Genomic DNA, 20,319 nt, shown 5'->3' on the forward strand with positions numbered 1-20,319 from the left:
TATTTGACTATACCAGCATGTTTGATATTCATTTCGAGGATGCTGTGTTTGAAAACGTAAGAGGAGTTTTTTTTTTATTGCAGTTGTGATTGATTCAGTCTATCAATTGTACTTGGAACCACACATTTATAGGCAAAAGACAAGTCCGAGCAAAAAAAGAATAATTAATTTACCATACATCACTGTCAGGGAGATGTGATGTGATTTGATGTTTACAACACAGAAAAAAAACTAATATGTAATTGAGTTTGATTATGCGTATGTGAGCATTTTAAACATTTGCTTTATCATACCTCTACATGAAATACTTTAAAGGGATAAATTATCATTTCCACAACATTTTAAAGTTAACATTACAGACATGTTTGCTATTTATTTTGAGAATGTTGTGATCGAAAATATAAGAAGAGATAAATAAATGAAATTGGGATTAAATCAATAGCTTCACAGTACCTGTAACATTTTTAAAAATGCTTAGTTTCAATGCATGCAAGTATCATACAAGAGTGAATTAATAATGGAAAAGAAAGCTAGCTTTCACTAGAAATGGAGTTGATGGTTTTTATGTATGCCTACTAAGCTCCTCTATCACTAGCCACGAATCATAAACAATCCCCTGCATGCGGCTTTTATTTTGAAAAGAGGAGATTTCTGACCGGAAGTGTAGTGTTATTTTAACTCTCCTCTTTGGCTTGATGACAACAGTCAGACTCGGGGAATGTACCCTGCCTGAAGTTTTGTATTACACATCTTCTCCAACGGCTTCCTTTGAAATGGAGACCACAGTATACACTTCTGTTGTGAAGTAATACAAACTCAAGGGAAATACAACGGTAAGTGTTTAAAATAATCAGCTTTTAAGTCAGGACTGGATCACTTTTAGTTTATAATACTTCAGAACTTCCTCCTCTCCGAGGCTGCTCAGGAGCTAGCTTTGTTAGCCTCTAAATTTTCCTCGTCAAACTCAATTCCGGGCCGGCAGATATTCTCCTCTGATACCAAATACAGTTTTATAACCGTTTGCAGTAACTAAGGTAAACCAGGCAGTTTATTTAATGGTTGACTTGAAGGCAAGACACCACAATACAGCTGGTCAGCTGTACTCTCTTGGCGATTAAAGTTGGTGACTAGCTTCCTGCTACATATCTGATCTCGGAGCTCACAGGCTAACACAGGCTAGCCAGCTGGACCGTGTAAACATTGTTTCCTCCTTCTGGTGCAGAGCTTCTCATGACCGATACATCGCCGTTTTATTATGCGGTGAGAGATGTTAATGTTTCCATTACTCGTTAAACGAGTGGCTCTCTGACTTTCGTTTATGCTTTCATTTTCGGTACTTTTCTTTGGCCCCACAGTGAAAGAGAGATTAGACCAAACGTTTATTTTGTCGTCAATAGCCCATTTCTCAGTACCGCTGTTTCAGACATTTGCGTTGAAACATATTAGGGTTATGGCCGTATATATGTTTGGTTTTGATAATAAATGGTTAATGGGATGTTTAAAGTCTGACTCTTACTTGCTGCCGACTTTTGTCCATGAAATTATTCGTACGTCAGTGGATCGTCATGTTCAGTTCAATGTGTTCCTGCATGTGATCTGCCCTGCTATTGAATACATGCACAGTGCAGTGAATGGAAATGTCCCTCTGTAGTCGCATCATGTCAGTGTTTTCACGATTAGATAACACATCAGCTATGTAGCCCTTCCTAATAATGTATATTGAATTAATTTAAGTCATCATCACTTGGCCTGTCAATATTACACAAGTGTCAGATCACAATTATTCGAGCTGAACATGATTCTTTTATAGACATGTTTCTATGACTGTTGTCTTCCGCTGCCACAATTGAATGGCACCGCATTATAAAGCCTTTAACCTCTACTACTGAATGACTAAATTTAGCTGAGCACCTACTGACATAATCGCCATTAGCTGAGTTACAAAGTCAAACACAGCATCACCGTGGGCACATTTTGTCTTTGCAAAATGAACAGGTAGATGTCATCGACTGGAGGAAGGCTATTTGTCGGATTCACAGTAAAAAGGTGGTGCTGATGACCTCGCATTTAAATGGTATCGAATTAAGAGAATGAATCAGAAAATTAAAATCTTGAATTGTATGAAACCTAACCTTGACTGGGGGGGTTTCTGATAGTGAGTCACGTTGCTTTTGGTTCCCTGTGATGGTTTGTATTGTTTAACTTGACCAACAAATCTCTTGGGAATTTACTCACTTTACAATTATTTCTATTAATAGGTTAAAAAAAATAGTCTGGGTTTGGGGATTTTTTTTTAGCGGTTCTTGTCGAGACATTAAGAAAGTGCGCCTCTCACCTACTAGAAAAAGATTCTTTTGAAGCTTGATATTTTGGTACGTATTCCGATGCTGTGCAGTGCCACCTAAAGGTATCGTGTCCCCACTACAGAGCCGGCGTGGGAGCATTTTATGTTAAAGACAAATGACACAGGAGAATGCATTTACCGCCATGTCAGATTTAACTCATTTATACTAGACATATTCTGCCCATTTTTCTCAACTTGACACACGTTCCAGAGGTCTTCGTCAAATGTCTGTGACATGCTTTGGTCAAAATATGACAGAGTGAGATTGTAACTGTTCCTTTTCTATGATTTTTATAGCTCTGTTCGTGGCTTATTTTTTTTAGGATTTCGGGTGAGCAGCTCGACTCTCTGTATAAATACTTGCTGTGCTGTTTGATATTCTTTTTGTGAGGTTTTATGTAGTCTTAGAATAAACATTTTATTCTAAGACAGATTTATATAAGACAGTGATCATTCCCCCTTTTATCATTGGTGACTGACAGCCTGACAGCAGCCGGACACACACACACGAGACGGTCATACATGTGCATCTTTGGACTTGATTGCACAGTGAGCCTCGGCACTGCTGATGAATTGTGAATAGTAGTTAGTGGGTCTCTCTGTCCTCCTTCACTGGAGCACAAATGGAACAGGGCCGTCTTCCCCCATCATGCCACCAATCTGCTTCCTTCTCCCCTGCTGTTTGGGGTGAAAAGCCTCCTGCAGAAAGGAGGACAGTGGCTCTTATGCATTCATCAGGAGACGCATAATGCAGAAGCCCGAAAGACTGGATTTGTCAAAAGGCAGCTATCCTGCTTTAAGAAGACTTTGAATTTTACATTCATTCACAGGTGGAGGTGAGCATTGGCCTAAAAACATTTTAATCGCCTCATCTGGATATTCTTTTCAATATGAAAAGGCACCTTATTTGTCAAAGGTTATGTGTTCCCCACGAAACTTTGGTTCAGTGGTGTTGCAGCATACAGACGTCATCAGGTTCCTCACAAAGCTTGCTGTTAACCTTGTGCGTTTATAGAGATTTCCTGTGGTATTGCATTAGCACAAATGGGTCGAAAGTTATTGAAAGTGATATATAACAGAGTCACAGATGGGTAGTTCACCACTAACTCGCTGTTCAGGGTTGACCAAAAATTAGAATGCTGGAGTGGGTGACCAAGTGTCCTGTGGAACAAAATCTGGAAAACGTCTCCAGTATCATAAATCCTCCTTCAGAAGATGAGGGTGGATTTCAAGTGTCACCTCCTCACTTCAGCTAACATGGAGGGTGCTTCTGAGGTCATCTATCCTGTTTAAGATGGCTTGTTTTCAACCTCAGGCAAGTGTTTGTTGGAGTTAGTCCGTGCTCTGTTTCTCTCCTGAATGCAGAAGGCCATGCTGGGCGATTATGGACTATCGGTTTACACTAGGGCTGTGAATCTTCAGTTTCATTCAAACTCAGTACTTGATTCAAAATGATTCTGGATTCATTACAAGAGTGCTAGTTTTAAAAATGTATAAAATCCCTGTTTGCAAGGAAATTAGAAGCAAACCTAAAACCAGAGTGTATAAGTCTGCAAAACCTGTTTTGTGTAACCATCTTACTAACCAGTAAACCATACCACAAACCAAGCACAAACAGATTAAGGACGAGACTTCGTGAACTATGCAGGAGATTAAAAGTTCATTAACATCTATTGAGTTTGAAAAAAAAAAAAAAGTTCAACCTCACACCTAAGGGCCATTACTGGTGATACTCCCTGTCACTAAATAAGAGAAAATAGCAAAAGAGGCCTGAAACATCAGAAGTTGACACCAATTTTTTGACAGGGATTACACAGAAACTCAATGTGTGGCTCCAGTTGAAGCTCGAGACGCGTTTCAACAATCTGTAGTGATGTTTTGGCAAGATAGAAACATTACTGCATATTTCAGAAGCCTTGAGAGCATGACGCGCATTCACAAGAGCTAAAAAGTAATTGCTTCAAAGGCAGGTTGGCCTTGACACGATCATACCGAGCTCATTCGGACTCGCAGAGCGACTCTCCTGCGTCCTCACCCCTGTCAGAACGCCCACTTGTGTCGCAGGAAAATGGTTTGCTTATTTGTTTGTTGTCTCCATGGCACTATTAGGAAATGTGTGTCAAATTACTGTCGACGTGAGAAGTTATTTTTATAGCGTGCAGAATGTTGCCACCTTTTTTATTTGGACTGACAATTCAAATGAAGCTGCTGCCTCATTAAAGTGTCCCAGATGTTGTGGAAAAGTACTTTGCCCTGTTGAGTGTGAGTCATAGTGTTTTGTAAATAGTGCGGAGGGAAGCGTCAGAGGTGTTCATTCCAGTGTCGCCACTCTCTGTTGAAAGTCAGATATGATTATTTTAGTTACCGCGGCAACAATAAACTCGCTAAACATTCATTAAGCGGCAGGGTTACTCGGAGGTCCGGCTGACAGAAAGCTGTCCTACACCTCATTGGTGCTGTTCAAGCTAGAGTTTTACTGAGTAATCTCTTTCCATTGTGTTCAGATGCATGTCCGTTCGGGTCATTTTTGACAGTTTTTCAGTGTATAAGGTAAACAAAGTTATGTAAAGCCGTCGTTTGGTCCAAAGCCATAAAAAGTGAATGCATTGTCATGATCAGGAAATCTGTCCTCAAGCTGGAATGTCACCGGAAATTAGTGTACGTGATGAACTTTGCAGAAGAATGCTTCTTTACCCTGTCATTTCCAGTCTTGGAAGTCGATCATTGTATGTTAGAGAGTCGGCATTTCCACCAAATTGGCACAAGTAGCTTCCGTGATATTGCTAAATTTGGACTTCAGCATTGATAAACGCAACAGGAGATCCTTCTCGCACACACTACTCTTCTGGTGACCCACAAAGGCTTCATATTCAGTGGCTTAATTCGCCGTGTCTCTCTGTGGGTTCAGATGGAGCAACTGGTGATGTGTGTTTCCAGAAACACGAGTTTTGGTCAGGAATGTGATAGGCCTGAAGTGGCTCAACTCAGGTTTTTGTCAAAAAATAGCAGAAGTAGACTGACGAGGCCATAGTCCAAGTCATGACACGGGAAATGATGCAGCTGGGTTGACTGTTTGTATGTTAAACTTCAAGAATATTGTGAAATTTGTCTTGACTGCAGATAGAAACAGAAAAGAAATATGCCCTGATCGTGGCTAGTTATTATAAAGGACTAACAAGTGTTGCAGTGCATCGTGTCCTCTTGCTTTTTGCAACAGTGCAATAGGAGAAGCCGAAGTGTTTTCATCACTGTAGCTGACCATCATTTGGGGATCTTGAGAGCCGTTAACTGGCCCACAGATGTCATCCGTCTGCTCTCTCTGCTTATGGGAAACGCAAGAATTTTGGCTTTCCCTGAAAATGTCAGGGTGGTGTGAAATCAATCGCATGCCGATCTAGTTTGTTTCCCAGAGCAAGGACACATTTATTCTCTCACTTTACAATGTCACGCCGTTGCGATTAGATTGGAGGACGTGACACAATCACCGTTTTTTTTGCTGGTGCCACATAATTGTAGAGCTGAATTCAGCACTTTTTTTAACTGAATGAATTGACTCTGCACTGAGAGCAGACTTATTGTTGGCTGGTTTTTAATTAGGCTGCTTTAGTTCTGTTTGCCTTGGCGTTAGAAAGTAGAAGAAGTAGTGTGAGACAGTTTTAATGTTATCACTGTTATCAACGGTTAATTTTCCTGTGACCACGTTCCCTTTACAGCTTAGAAAGTGGACTTGAAATGAAAGGAAAGTGTTTGTAACACAGGGTTTGACGTGCCAGAGTGCAGTAGAGGAGCTGTAACCCAGAATGTTTGTTGCTCTTTGGTCATGTGCCACATTGGCTCTTAGCAAAATTACAGGCAAGGGAAACCTGGCTTTATTTTGTTTATTGCAATGCTGGAGCCAGCGTGTTCTCTGCGGTCACAAGTACTATACTTGTTAGAACCCTTACCAATGAGGCCTCAAGTCACTTAATTTATTACTATTTTCCCCTTTACATTTTGACACAAATTATACTGTGACTCCCTCACTGACCTGACATTAAATGGCCTCTCCAATAGAAAACCCTCCGGTTTATATTTTCTAGCATCAAGCATAATCTGATGTAAACTTTGCTATTTCCATTTTAGAGATGACGGGAGGATTGAAACCATTTATTCTGCCGCAGTGGGCTTCTTACCCCGGGCTTGTCTTAGGAACTGGGACACCATCCCAGTGTGTGAACTGCGTTTGCATGCGATAGCCCCGGAGCCACAGAGCTGGAATACGTGCACGAGTGTGTACTCGCACAAACGCATGCGGTGACCTCAGCCAAATGGAAAGTCCCACTCATTCTTGCTACACTGCAGAGGCAGGATTTTCCATTTTAATTACGCCGCTCGAGTGTAATTTCACATCGACTTGTGGGCTGGTTAAAATTGCTTCTGTGTCTTGTTAAAATTTCCTCTTGCTCTCACGAATTGTTGGGTTCACCCAACACGTCACCGCGCTTTGTTATAATGTGGAATTTTAGTGTTAAGGCACCATGTCAGCAGATAGTCAGGCCTTGCAGTGAAAGCTATTGTCAGAGATGCATTTTCTCCTGCTGTTCATCTCTGACACAGTTCAGTGCTGTTATTCTTGAGGTTGGATGTGGAAATGTTTCCCAAAGACCAATTTGAATGAACTCTTGTTGTCTTGCATTCTTCAAATGGGGCTTTTAAACTTACAAAGCTACCAAATGACACAAATTCTTCTGTACGAGTTTGAGACTTTTTTTGTCTCGTGTCTTTAGGCCCTTTCACACATGCCTTTCAAACTGGGGCTGATGCGCCTTCATTGGTGTCATGCGTGAAAGTGCAGTGGCTGCATGGGGAGAGCGGCGAGGCCGCTCCGCTCCTGATGCACCTGTGAGCCGGCATGGAAGGTTGTAACAGAGGCAAAACAGGCCGTGTGTGTGTGTGTGTAAGGGGAACCTGGCATTGCTGAACACGGCCCTCTAACCAGCTGCGCTGTTGTCACTCAGCTGATTTGGCAATATAGGTTTGATGCGCATTAGCACACACTAATTCTGAACTGAGCCTCCTCTCTTTGGCAGGTGTGAATTGCCAAGGAGGGAAAGGGGATGGGTTACAGAGATTATCTTGTTTTGCCGCGACAAGCTGCTTATGAGACAAGATACTTAATTTTACAGTCTTTCAGCTGTCAGTTATAGCCTGGAGGCTATTCAGGAGGGGTCCAAGTAAAACATTGGTCTTTGAAGCATTCATTTTTATTTTTGTTGCAATGCCAGTTCCAGCCATGACAACAATGGTACAAAAATTGGCTTAATACATTTTGTTGGTGTTTCCTCATTCCACAAACATCCAAATATCCACACATTTTCATTTCAGTGATATTTTATGTCAGGCAGAAGCTGTAAAATTTCATCCAACTTGGGATGTTTCAGGAAGTTAGTAACGGTAATTACAAAGGAAGATGCTTCCAGTACAGTCAGTCATTAACTAACAATAAATCCTCCTTTTTATAAGGTGCTGCCTTCTTTGTGGGGATTTATTTTCTCTTGGCATTGAGTTTGACGGCAAATTCTAATCCAATTTTTTCATTAAACCGTTTTCTGATGGCACGAGTTAAGTTGTTTTAAGACACTTAGGGGTATAGCAACCAGTTTATATTGGAAACGATGGAATGAAAACAGAGCATCCTTCTTATTCACATCCGTGCGCTGAACACTCCACCCATAGCAAATAGTTACATTTGAGCTTATTTTTAGAAAGGTGGTGCAGTGAATGGCGAGGTCTTTCCTGCAGACTGCTGTCACTGGTGCACATCGATGCTGGATATCAAATAGGCCTGTGGAGATGGAACGCTTACGTGCAACATCCGAAGTTCCTCAAATGCGTGTGTGAAGGGATTCTGATGTGAATTTAAGAAACATTTTTGTTGCTCAACGGGGTAAAAAGTGCTGCTGAGGAGCATTTAAAAGGCAACGATAGATGGAGGAACACATCTCTGAATGTGGTCAGACTTGGATGCATTCGTGCCCTTTTCTTGCTGTTAAGTTCAAGTGTTGCACAGTGACAGTCCAATATGCTATAGTATTTGACATAGATGTCTCTGATAAGCAAGGGGAAGTAGGGTCAGCATTTTAATGCTGCCATGGCACTACACTGACTGTGGCTTGGGGGCTGTGCAACTCTAAGCCCATTTTCACTACTCCTCCAGCAGTAAAGTAAGTAGTAAAAGCTGGTTTGTGCTTACACGTTATCATAAGGGTAGAAAAACCGCAGCCAGTCAGACTGAGGTTTGCAGGATTGCTGCCTCAGTTGGGATTTGCAGTTTCTTGTTAATTAGTCACCTTTTGGCTCCCAGTGGAATTTCCCTGAAATTTGTCCCTAATGAAACACACACACACACACACACACAAATACACGTTTGAAGCATACAGCTGCTGCCAAAATCATCTGCTACTATAGCGCTGTTCAGGGCACGCCAAAGCCAGCGAGGGCAAGTTTGCACTGTGGAACGCAGTTGTTTGGAAGAGCAGGTACATTGTGCTGGAACTAAATAATGAGCCAGCGTGATGAGTCAAAGTCGCAGCAAGCTCCAAGTACAGGCAATTCTTAAAATAACAGTGTGTGCACAGTCATCAGCTGCAGCAAAAGGATTCTCCACCAAAGCGCCATTTGATTCCAAGGCAACATTTCTGTTTTTGCAGTATAGACTGTGTTGTCGGGTGAGGTCACCTCAGTAAATCTACGGACTTGATCTGCTAAGTTAAAGGATCTTAAGCCTCTTTTACATATGTGTTTTGTAGCTGCCTCGGATGCACCTTGGTAGCACATCGAGCCATGTGTACAGAGGAGGCGGGGGTTGCGTCAAAGTTGATCCGCCACTGAAGCACTTCTGAGCCAGCGAGGGAGTCAAACCCATCCTGCCTCGTGTGTGCTTACACACATCGAGCCGGTATCGTGGGACTCACCAATCTAATCTGCTGTGCTGTTGTCATTCAGCTGATTCCGTCATGCCGGCTCGATGTGCGTAAAGACACGTTGATGTGCTGATTCTCGTCTGTTTGGCATGGAAAGTATGAGGAGAGACAGCGGAGGGTTAATGAAGATGGTTTTTTTTTCTTTAAGCCTATAAGGTGCAACCGATGTGTATATGAGGCTTTTGTCTTTAACTGGTTGTAAGCTTTCACAGGAATCTGGTTGTTATTGTTGTCAAAATGGCCGCAGAGCAGCACATAATTAAGGGCCACTGTTGAAGTTTTCTTTGAAAAAAAAAAAAGAAAGGTGCTTCCAGTTACTTTGTTCTACTTATACTTCTTCTGACTCAAGGAGTCAAGTCCAAAGCAGGAAAGTTTATCCAGAACATGTGAATTAATTGGAAGGGATGCCTTGATTAAATGGGAGCCCATGTAGAATCACGACCACTAACTCTTGTTGCTTCGAGGTCTCTGTATGTGTTTTGGTGTGAGTGTGAGCAAAACAGAGGGTTGAGAAAACCACTTCTACTTTCACAGCTGATGAGTTGTCCCAAATTTGTAGGTTAGGCTAGGTGCGGCGGCTCTAGAGACACGTTGACACAGCTGTGGCCACATCTGAGATCTATAGCAGAAACACAGGGTTTTGTCTTGTTTTGCCAACACTTGACTAATACACACTCTCGGGAGAGCATGCAGTTGCGCACTCTCAGCTGCACAAAGGACACGCCTGAAGAAATGCCTGAGGTCTGCCAGAAATGTCTTTAACTGTTAAATGGAACACAAAGGTCGGAGATGTGCTTCATTGATAGTTGACTTGTTTTCAATCTTGTCTTTTTTTTTTTATCACATCTCCAGCCCAGAGGTTTTTCTGCCTCCTGGAAGCGACATACCTCCAAATGATTCTGTTTTTGCCGCAGAACATTAGAAGTAAATGTGTTATGGTTTTGGGGTAGCACCTGATCCTCCTTCTCTTTCTCTTTCCCTCAGGTTCTCGTCCTACAACAAAACCGCTGCATCTCAGGTCAACAGAACCCCTCAACCATTGTGATCTAAACCCAGGACAGACCACATCGCCGACTTGCAGATCTCCTTTACCAAGTTCCTTTCACCATGTCCTAACTGGCAGTAAACCAGCTCCCTTTCTTGACCATCTCGTCCCTTGACCCTAACTTCCTCATTCCAACGTCCTTTCCCTGTTTTCTATCCCCCGTCTCCTCTCCTGATGTGTTGATTTCTGGTCGTGGCACCAGTGGCGCCCCTTCTGGCGTTATGAGCAACCTCCATCAGCAGCATCATGGCAACACAGGCTCAGAGCGAGACCTTCACTCTGTTGCCTCCTCTGTTAGCCTTCCCTCAGTTAGAAAGACTCCCAAGAAGCGCCGTCTGTCCCTTCACTCACTCTTTGGGCGACGACGCAGGCCGGATCGTGACCCCAAACGCAAGTCGAGGACTCTGCAGCCTGGAGCCGGAGCGGACGGCGTTGTCAGCATCGACAGTGTGCAGCCAGAGCCCAGCAATGACAAAACGTCAACCCAGTCTCAATTGGACGTAGCATTGACTTCACCGGTGCAGGGATCCTCATCAGAGCTGCTGGAGTGCCCTCTGTGCCTGCTCCGCCACACACGAGAGCGCTTCCCAGACATCATGACCTGTCACCACCGCTCCTGCGCAGACTGCCTGCGACAGTATCTGCGCATCGAGATCTCCGAGTCCCGTGTCAACATCAGTTGCCCCGAGTGCTCAGAGCGCTTCAACCCCCATGACATCCAAATGATCCTGGGAGACCGAGCCCTCATGGAGAAGTATGAGGAGTTCATGCTGAGGAGGTGGCTGGTGGCTGAACCTGACTGCCGCTGGTGTCCTGCACCTGACTGCGGGTAAGAACAGGAGCAGAGAGATTATATTGCCTCCTCAGTGAATAACATACTGTAATAGTACAGTGTTCCTCCTTAGCTAACATTTGGGATGAAAGTGATATGCTCTAAAAATTGCTTTTGTCTCCAATCCACAGATTTTGCATTTAAATTAAAGGCCAGAAAGGAATTTAGATATGCTTTATATCTTTACCTTTTCAGCACTGATGGAACCAAAATGAATTGGCCTGTTTTAGCCAGTTTGCAACATGTCAGGCTTGTGAGATTAACGCCTTCAACACTCCAACCATATTAATGTCAAAAATCTTGATTCCAGTTATCCAATATGTGCTTAAAGCTCTGCCTCTCTGATTTAAAAAAGAAACAGAAAAAAAGCAATACACAAGCTCAAAATAACACTGAAGAACTACATCAAGGAGACTTCTAGGCTGTAATCAGGCACTGAGAAGTTTATTTCAGCTCCTCCGCTGATGTCTGAGATAAAAATAACTCTGTTGCTGTAATAGACCTGTTTCATTTTGTCATCCTAATGACTCAGCCAAAAAAAGATGTGAGCGATAAGTGTATAATCATGCCATTGTTATCCCACCGTACCATTGCCTGAATGGGTGTGGACTGTGAAAACCTGGCCCAGGACCAACATGACTAATCTAAAGACTGGAATGAAATGAAAATAAAAGCCATATATATATATATATATATATATACACGCAATGGTGCATTTATACTAAGCTATTTGGGCCCTTCATCGCTCACAATAATGTACACGATTAGAAATAAATTAAAATAGTATTTGTCATTTCCAATAATCACCATTACTTACTGTTTTATTATTAAACACTGCCCAACAGTTTTTTTCTGTTCACATGGTGGTTACAGCGCAGAGTTGAGGTCAGTTCAGGGTCTTTCTCTGTTTGCAGCTCGTATGGATTCAACAGTTTGCTCACAGGGGCCCGAACTGTGACCAACACTGTGTTCTCCCTGCTCATTCGGTCACCTGGCTTCACCTGTTACACAACGCACCGTCTGGCCACAAGTACCTCTGCACACGCAACAAGCTTGCGCTGCTCATCTAGAGTTGCAGCAGTCTGTAGGTTTCGTGATTTACACGGTCGGTTATATTTTTAGGTGCCGTAAGAACAGTATTTAGGTATTCGTGCAGTTTTGGGCCAGCAGGTTCACAGCTTTGGGACCATAGCCCCGTAGCATGAACTCAGGGTGGTTTTACCCTTCACTCTCTCATGACTTTGTTGCATCAACATTGCTGACCCTTGTCTGTTGGAATAATGGCCCTTTCATGAGATTGTTGCAACTCCTCTTGCTCTCAACCTCCAAATAGCTCAGCTTTGGCTTACTGCCACACTCTCCACTGGTTAATGCCCTCTCTCGCTCTCTCTCTCTCACTCTCTGTCTCTTTATTGTTGTATAATTGTACATGTTGTTAGGTTTTGTTGGTCAGCTCGACAGCTAGGTTTGTCCAATTTAAGAATCCTTTTCATGCCTTCTATAAAGAGGTTAATTATCTGTATGCAGGTTAAAGTTTGACTGACTTTACGGTGGCGTATCATCACATTTTGATGTGTGAAAACAAGTGCAAGGACAAAAATGCAAGCTCAAAGTTACAAACACAGATTAAATCTTCAAGCATGGGTCAAATCTGCAAGTACAAAGTCATTTTTCCTGCCTTTTGCACACCTCCCTGAAAACTCTAAACGTTGTGGATCACATCGCTACAGCTCTGGGTTCAGACAACAACTGGTTATGGATTAGAATAAACCTGACTGACACTTAGATTTGATTAGCACTCTTTTGCCCACATTCAGTTCTGGTTACACAGGTTACAAACATTATGTCTCTATCTGAGCTCTTTATGTTGGCACATCTAATCCTTGTGTGATTAAGACTGAGTTTTTATTGGGTAGAAATTCATGCGTTAAAAGAAAATCCCGGACTTTTTAATCAGGGCCTTATTTCCCTTATATCTGGGTGTGAAATATCACTAGGCATTGAATGAGCACCCATGCCTCACGACCTCTGAGCAGCTTCAAAGTGAGATAACAGGGAGGATGTCCTCAGCAAAGTGAAAGTGCTAAAGTGTGAAAACATGGAGCCTTCACATCCATTGGAGCACAGCTACCACCCCATTCCCCCCCTAAAGTTTTCTGTAAAAGCTTTGTGAAAAAGCATTTTATTGTCTCTCTCTCACGTGAACACTGTTTCTCATGCAACAACTCACCATTTCACCTGCAAATACAGCACTTTTACTTTGGCCGCACATGACTGCCCGTGTTTTCGTTGTAGCCGCCCGCCGGTTTATCATCGAGATCTCGCGTGCACCTCAGTATTTTACATGTAAACACGAGGACAAATGGGACAGGATTTAAGTTGTTACTCTGATAGATGTGTGTGGGAAGACACGGGGTGGTGATGATGCCAAAAGGTCCATCTGGAAATCTCCCGTACGGTTTTCAGCTTTCACACAATATGCCATCCGTTTGCCTCACTCAGGTGTTAGTGGAGACTGTCTGGAAACTGTCTAGACTGACTTTCTTTTCTCCTTTTAAAGACATATAACACTGATGTGCTGTTGAATATGTGAGGTATGCAGGTCGGTAGAGTAAAAAATGCTGTTTTGTTTGTTCTTTTTTAATATTTACTTCCTCCTGAAACGGAGGAAACTGTAACCATGAGAAAAGCCAAGGGGAACTCCTGGGAAAATTTCCAGCTGCGGTTATGCAAATTATGCCTTTTTTAAATATATTCTAAACTTCTAAGCTTTTAATTCTTATTCAAGTAAACTAAGTGGGCACTTGACTGTTTGGCTTAAGCACCCATTTATGCTCTTTTTATCAAACGTAGCTTGGTAAAGTGGTGTGGAGTAACCACAACAAATGGCTTTGGCCCTACCCTTTTTATCTCACTGCGTTATAGTTTAGCTTTTCTCTCACTGACATGTCCATTCTGCATGAGTCACTGGTGACTTCCCCTCCGTTTATCTTTGTAAATGTACTCCCTGTTGCGTCTCTGGTATCAGCTGATGCCGTTGGATTGAATTCTCAGTCAACAGCTGTGCGTATCGGCCAACAGCAGCCGATGCCTCGACGTCTGCTTGCTTAGCTTGAATTTGTGGCGTCTGCACAAATAGCTCGTCTTTGACTCTGCAGAGTTACAGCCGTAAATGTTGGGTGTGATTACAGTGTTTTACTGTAAATCAGATGAGAGTTTCACGCAGGCTGCTGGATCTCACACGGAGCCCTTGTGCAGTATGCTTTTGCCACTAAAGTTGTTACACATTGTCCAATTCGTACATCAGATTGTTTGTTTTTCGTCATCACCTGCTCCTAATGTTTCTACGATAGCCAAGATGTGAAAAGCTGAATGGCTTCAACAGTCTCAGTATTTAGCGTCGTCAGTTCTTTTCAGCACAAAAGTTTTTGCTTTCAGATGGAAAACCAACCTTTGTTGATATTTAATGGGATGTTTTGTTTTTTTTTTAAAGCCTTTTTATTAGATTTGCATGTTTAGAACAGTTGGACTTTGCCTTCATTCTTAAAAACAGCTCACCAATAGACTCATGTAATGATTGATGAGCGACACGATGACATGCAGCCATTCAGTTTTAATTAAACCTGTGTTGTACTGTTGTGACACTGTTCATAAAGTGGGAGGGTTTGTAGAAGTTTGTTCTGTATATATTTTTATGTACAGTAGAATTTGCCCCTCAGTTAAATTGCTCGGTTCTTCTGCATTTTGCCTGTTCTTTGCCAGTTCAGCCCTGCTGACCCCTTGTGTTGTGCTAAACTACTACATCCACACTTCCTTGTGAACAACCATCGCGTCTGTGCTTTCCTTCTCGTAGTTACGCTGTCATCGCGTTCGGCTGCGCCAGCTGCCCAAAGATTACCTGTGAACGTGAGGGCTGTGGCACAGAGTTCTGCTACCACTGCAAACAGCTGTGGCACCCCAACCAGACATGTGACACAGCACGTCAGCAAAGGGCCCAGAACCTCCGGCTGAGGAGTTTCAGGTCGTCGTCCCTCAGCTACAGCCAAGAGAGTGGAGCGGCAGGTAACAGCATGATGGACACTTATATGACCTGTTCTTTTCTATTCTTAACCTCAGCGCAGATAAATCCACTTCATATTCTATCCATTTTTGACAAATTTTGCAATGAATATGTTTTTCCCTGCGACTCACTCCAGGTGATGACATCAAACCGTGTCCTCGCTGCTCCGCTTACATCATCAAGATGAACGATGGAAGCTGTAATCACATGACCTGCGCTGTGTGCGGCTGTGAGTTTTGTTGGCTCTGCATGAAGGAGATTTCTGACCTGCACTATTTAAGGTGAGACAAACACACAGCGGAGTGGATGAATACTCTGCATTTTATCCTGTTTTTGAGCTTTATGTTGATGTTTCCAGTAGTTTTTACTTTTCAGCTCAGTATCCCAGTCGTCAATGCTCTGTCGATGGAATTCGTTCTCCTTCTCATCTCATAAAACTTGAGCGTCTCTGAGGTGTTAGTTCTTTAATCTAAATGCTCGGTATTGTCACTCTTCAATGAAAAAGCTCATTTTATTCCTTCCAGTTCACATGTCACTAGTCCTTTTAAAATGAAAGCATTATTCTAGACAGGTGCAACATTTTTTTAATTATCTCCGTCTACACCAGCATGCCTGACAATGTTTTACCACAACAGCAATACATTGCTATTGTGCCAGTATAAATAAGAAGGCAGAGGGTCAGCTGCCTAATAGCAACAGACACAAGACTGAGGCATATTGGTTCAGAGCTGTTTTCACTGATATGAACCAGTCAGATAGCAAATTTGGATCTTTGCACTATTGCTTCCCAGAGTTTCACTCTTTCCACATCCATAGTCCAAACCTGAGTTTTAGAATATCTTCATCCTGCATGGAGTTTTGCAAAAGACCTATTTTTAAGTGACCTTAAAAGCCAAAACACTTTAAGAATCAATGAATTAAACTGATTAAAGACAACGCGTTTATTTCGTCAGCTTAGTTTTTGTAACAGCAATACACACACGCGTAGCTTCTTTTTGTCTGAGCCCATACTGACTACTTCCTCTCTCCTGCCCTCTCAGTCCGTCAGGCTGCACCTTCTGGGGGAAGAAGCCGTGGAGCAGGAAGAAGAAGATTCTGTGGCAGCTCGGCACGTTGGTGGGTGCGCCCGTGGGTATCGCACTCATTGCCGGCATCGCCATCCCAGCAATGATCATTGGCATCCCGGTCTATGTGGGCAGAAAGGTGAGCGCTTTCATCGGGGATTGTTGACTATCAGAAACGGCAAGAGACCGAGAAGTAGGTAGTGTTAAAGATGTAATGATGCTGACTCGTGTGCAGAAGTTATGGTGTGTTAAAACCACCGTGTTTTAGCAGCACTTTACCCAGTAATCTGTGTTACACAATAACACAAAACTGCACAGTCGTTCTCTACAGTCAATACAAGATCAAGATTGTCAGTTTTGACGCAAGTTAGAGGACATTTTTACAAAGATATGGGTAAAATAAGTTTCTGCAGACAACACTGTTGTGTCCGAATCTCTCCAGTTAATTGTGCTTTAAAACTGTTTCCCATCAGATTCATAATCGCTATGAAGGCAAGGACATCTCAAAACATAAGAGGAACTTGGTGATAGCAGGTGGCGTGACGCTGTCTGTGATTGTGTCACCTGTGGTTGCTGCAGTTACTGTCGGTAAGGTCTGCCTTAGCTGTGTCATACGTTACGTGACCAGATTTGAAATATTTTAAGGCTTTCCAGTAATATGTGAGAATATGTGAAATGTGTTCACGTATTAATCGTACCCGGCGCTTGTGTTGTGCAGGTATTGGTGTTCCCATCATGCTCGCTTACGTCTACGGAGTCGTCCCAATCTCCCTGTGCCGGAGTGGAGGTTGCGGAGTGTCAGCTGGCAACGGCAAAGGGGTGCGAATCGAGTTTGATGATGAAAATGAAAACATAGGTGGTGGAGCCGCGGCCACAGGTGAGAATCTCTTAATAAAAAAAAAATAATGGTAATGCCATAGATTTCCCCCCAGATAAGATACTTAAAACAACAAGCCGAAAGAGTTCAGGAGGCACCATTCAAGAGAAACTGTGATGTTAGGAGAAAATATGATACAAGTCTAACCCATCTTTGGCTAAATTGGAAACCCCTCCAGCCTTTATTTTGGCTTGTGTTTACACTCCCGCATTATTTTCATGCCAGCATGTTTAATATGAAGAGGTGCGCCTCACCTTTCTTTTGACATGTTGTTAATTGTTCGTGAAGTTGTGCAAAGGTTCATGGGAGATGGGGCCAATTATTTAGGTGTGTGAGTGATGGTGTGAAATGACCAGGAAGGGAGACAGATTGCTTTTCTCACAGCTTCTGACAACAGAGAATAATAATTAATAATCCTAATGAGAGCAGAGACTTTGACCTCTCTGGGAACATAAGGTGCGAGACGTCAGGGTATTCTCTCTCTTTGTCTTTTTGACTCAGTTTCCTCTCTCACGGCTGAGGGTCTTACCTGTAACCTTTCTGTATTCATGGAACTGTGTTTCTAATCTTTCTCTTCTGTAGACTCGCTTTGTCATTTAGATTAAATGGCTTTCCCTGTACCCACTGTTCTTGCCAGATACTACCTCGGTGGCGGAGACGCGGCTCAACAATCCAAGTCTGGGAGACGGAGCGAGCGTCGGGGGTCTGACGGGCCTGAGCCTCAGTGTCAGTGGGAGTCACATGGAGCGCTGTGGGGTGAGCTCTGCTCAGCGAGACAACATGAGCGACAATGCCAGCACCACGGCCCTCGCTGGGACGAGTATCACAGGCAGCCTGACGGGCAGCTGCTACAACCGGTGAGCGGAAACTTTGATGTTTTATGGCCAACATACAGTTTAGAGTGACCAAAAAAACCACTATAACCATGTGATTGTTTTTCCCAGGATGGAGGTGCAGGCTGATGTCCAGAAGGAGCGCTGCAGTCTGAGTGGGGAGTCCGCCACCGTCAGTCTGGGGACGATTAGTGACAATGCAAGCACAAAAGCCATGGCAGGCTCCATCCTCAATGCCTACATGCCTCTAGAAAGGTCAGTCAATGGCAGATTTAACCTGTTTTCAGACTCATAGGAATATTTTAAACAAGGGCAAGGAGGAAGATTATAATTCAGGATTATTAAACTTAATAGATATGCTTTTAGAACACGTAGATGCTCAGAGGGAAATAAGGGAAAGAAACATTGGCTTGATTTGCTTCTCATGAGTGATATGAATATTTATTTAGTGATATTATTTTGCAGAGACAACAGCCTGGAGGTGCCAGCAGACATGGAGTCCAAACAGGACAAAGTGAGACACGGCAGTGCCAGCAGCAGCCTGGATGAAGCCAGCTGCAGCAGCACCGCCGGTGTCAAAGGAGCCAGCGGTGGCACGTGCTCGTGTCCTTCCACCTGCTGCTGTGTTCAGCACAGTAACCACTGCTGCCCCTCGTCCCCTTGGTCTAAGGACCTTTCCAATTTGGGGGGTAAAAAGTGTAAAAGTAAGCTTAGGAAAAGAGCTGGCAGCAGCAAAGGAGAAACTAAAATAAACGAAACACAAGGGGATATGGATGCTCAGTTTGTGGAGCAGCGCAGCACTAACTCTTCAGAGTTTGATTCTCCATCCCTGAGTGGCAGCCTCCCGTCTGTGGCCGACTCGCACTGTAGCCACTTCTCATCAGAGCTCAGCTGCTCAGACCCGGAAACCTCAAAACCAGCACACGCACCCTGCTCTCCCCCAGTGGACCCGCATATACAACATCCCACCATTACACCCATGCCCGAGGTGGAGCATGACCGCCTTGAGCAGTTCCCACCTCAGAGTAGCCATGCAGCCATGACCCACCGCCTGCTGTCGGCATCCCCGCCTGCTTCACCGAGCGAGGGAAGCAGAGGAACGTTTCTGTACATCAGTGAGGAAAGTGTAGATGAGGCCGCAGACACGAAGCGAGAGAGGGACGGGAAAGAGACCACCAGAAACACTGCTGCACAGCCTGTATGCCAGACAAGGAAGCACTGTATACAGACCGACATCTGAGGAAATCCTTCACTCCTCCTGCTGTGTTACCACTGCAAGCTCAGTTAGCCTTATCACCACATTTCAACCTCCTATGCAGCTTGTGAAGTTGATGATCAGGGGCTCAGATATACATTTGAACTGTTATGGCCTGAATGTTAGTCTTCACAGTCAGAGATGGTTGAGGTGGAAGTTGGCGAGGGTATAGAGGGTATACAGGAGCACAGTTAGGTCAAAGATCATTTGGATGTTTGGTCTTGGGAAGGATTTGAAGTTTCAGTCGGTTAATAGAACATCAGCTCATGCAACGAGGCCTGTGGCAAGTTGAATTGAATGTAAATTGACAGATGTAAAGCTGGTTATCGGTGTGGTGAGATGCTGTGGATCTGTGATGATCTGTCAAGTTTTAAGACCGTTCCCCTTAATACAGCCGTTGAATTCCCCAAATCGCAAACCAAACCAGTTGTTAAAGCAGACCCGATCAAGCTGGTTTGGAGCAAGTTAACAAAGCTGCTATATTAAAACCTGAACCTTTTACCCCTTCCACACGTCTGCGAATCCCTGGTTTTCGTCTGGTTCTGAGCGAATCAGAATGATTCGTCCTCACTGTGGTTAGTTCAGTCTTTGATTTCTTTGTTAGACTTGTTGGAGTGTGCGTATAAGAGAGTATAAGAGCGGGACCAGTTTATACAGTAGCAGGATTTCTTTTTACATAATCAGACATTGTTATGGTTGCGTTCGTGTAATGTACGACTCCTGTTTTCTTTTTTTCGTGTCTGCTTATTTTTATTTTCCATTTTGGGAAAGTTGGTTTAAATGTTGAAGCCCCGTGTTGGGTCCAACCGTTCTAGCATACGTTCTAGTCACCTTGATGTGCACTGTCAACGAGTATGTTACTCATCTCTTATTCATTTATTAGAGGCGAATGAGGGAACAAAAAAGGGAATTTAAACGTATTCTTTTAAGTACAGTTGCAAAAAAACAGCCCAGGCTTCATATTATAAACATAAAGATGATTTTAAAAAAAGCAGTTAAACTAAACAATGGGTTTGCAATCATTTTTTTTTTTTTAAAAAAAGCTTT

At 43.3% G+C, this 20,319-nt stretch overlaps 1 protein-coding gene across 1 annotated transcript; it reads left to right on the plus strand.

Moving 5' to 3' along the window:
* Window positions 1-696: 696 nt before the first annotated feature.
* Window positions 697-20,296, plus strand: rnf19a (ring finger protein 19A, RBR E3 ubiquitin protein ligase). Its single transcript, XM_072369824.1, has 10 exons — window positions 697-833; window positions 10,291-11,180; window positions 15,037-15,245; window positions 15,380-15,524; window positions 16,284-16,446; window positions 16,781-16,895; window positions 17,026-17,184; window positions 17,822-18,041; window positions 18,129-18,272; window positions 18,483-20,296. Exons 2-10 carry the CDS (start codon window positions 10,573-10,575, stop codon window positions 19,255-19,257), a joined length of 2,538 nt encoding a protein of 845 aa, XP_072225925.1. The 5' UTR covers window positions 697-833; window positions 10,291-10,572; the 3' UTR covers window positions 19,258-20,296.
* The last annotated feature ends 23 nt before the right edge of the window (window positions 20,297-20,319 follow it).

This window comes from Leuresthes tenuis, unplaced genomic scaffold, assembly GCF_036924035.1.
Source record: "Leuresthes tenuis unplaced genomic scaffold, fLeuTen1.0.hap1 SCAF_18, whole genome shotgun sequence".
In the NCBI taxonomy this organism is placed as follows: domain Eukaryota; kingdom Metazoa; phylum Chordata; class Actinopteri; order Atheriniformes; family Atherinopsidae; genus Leuresthes; species Leuresthes tenuis.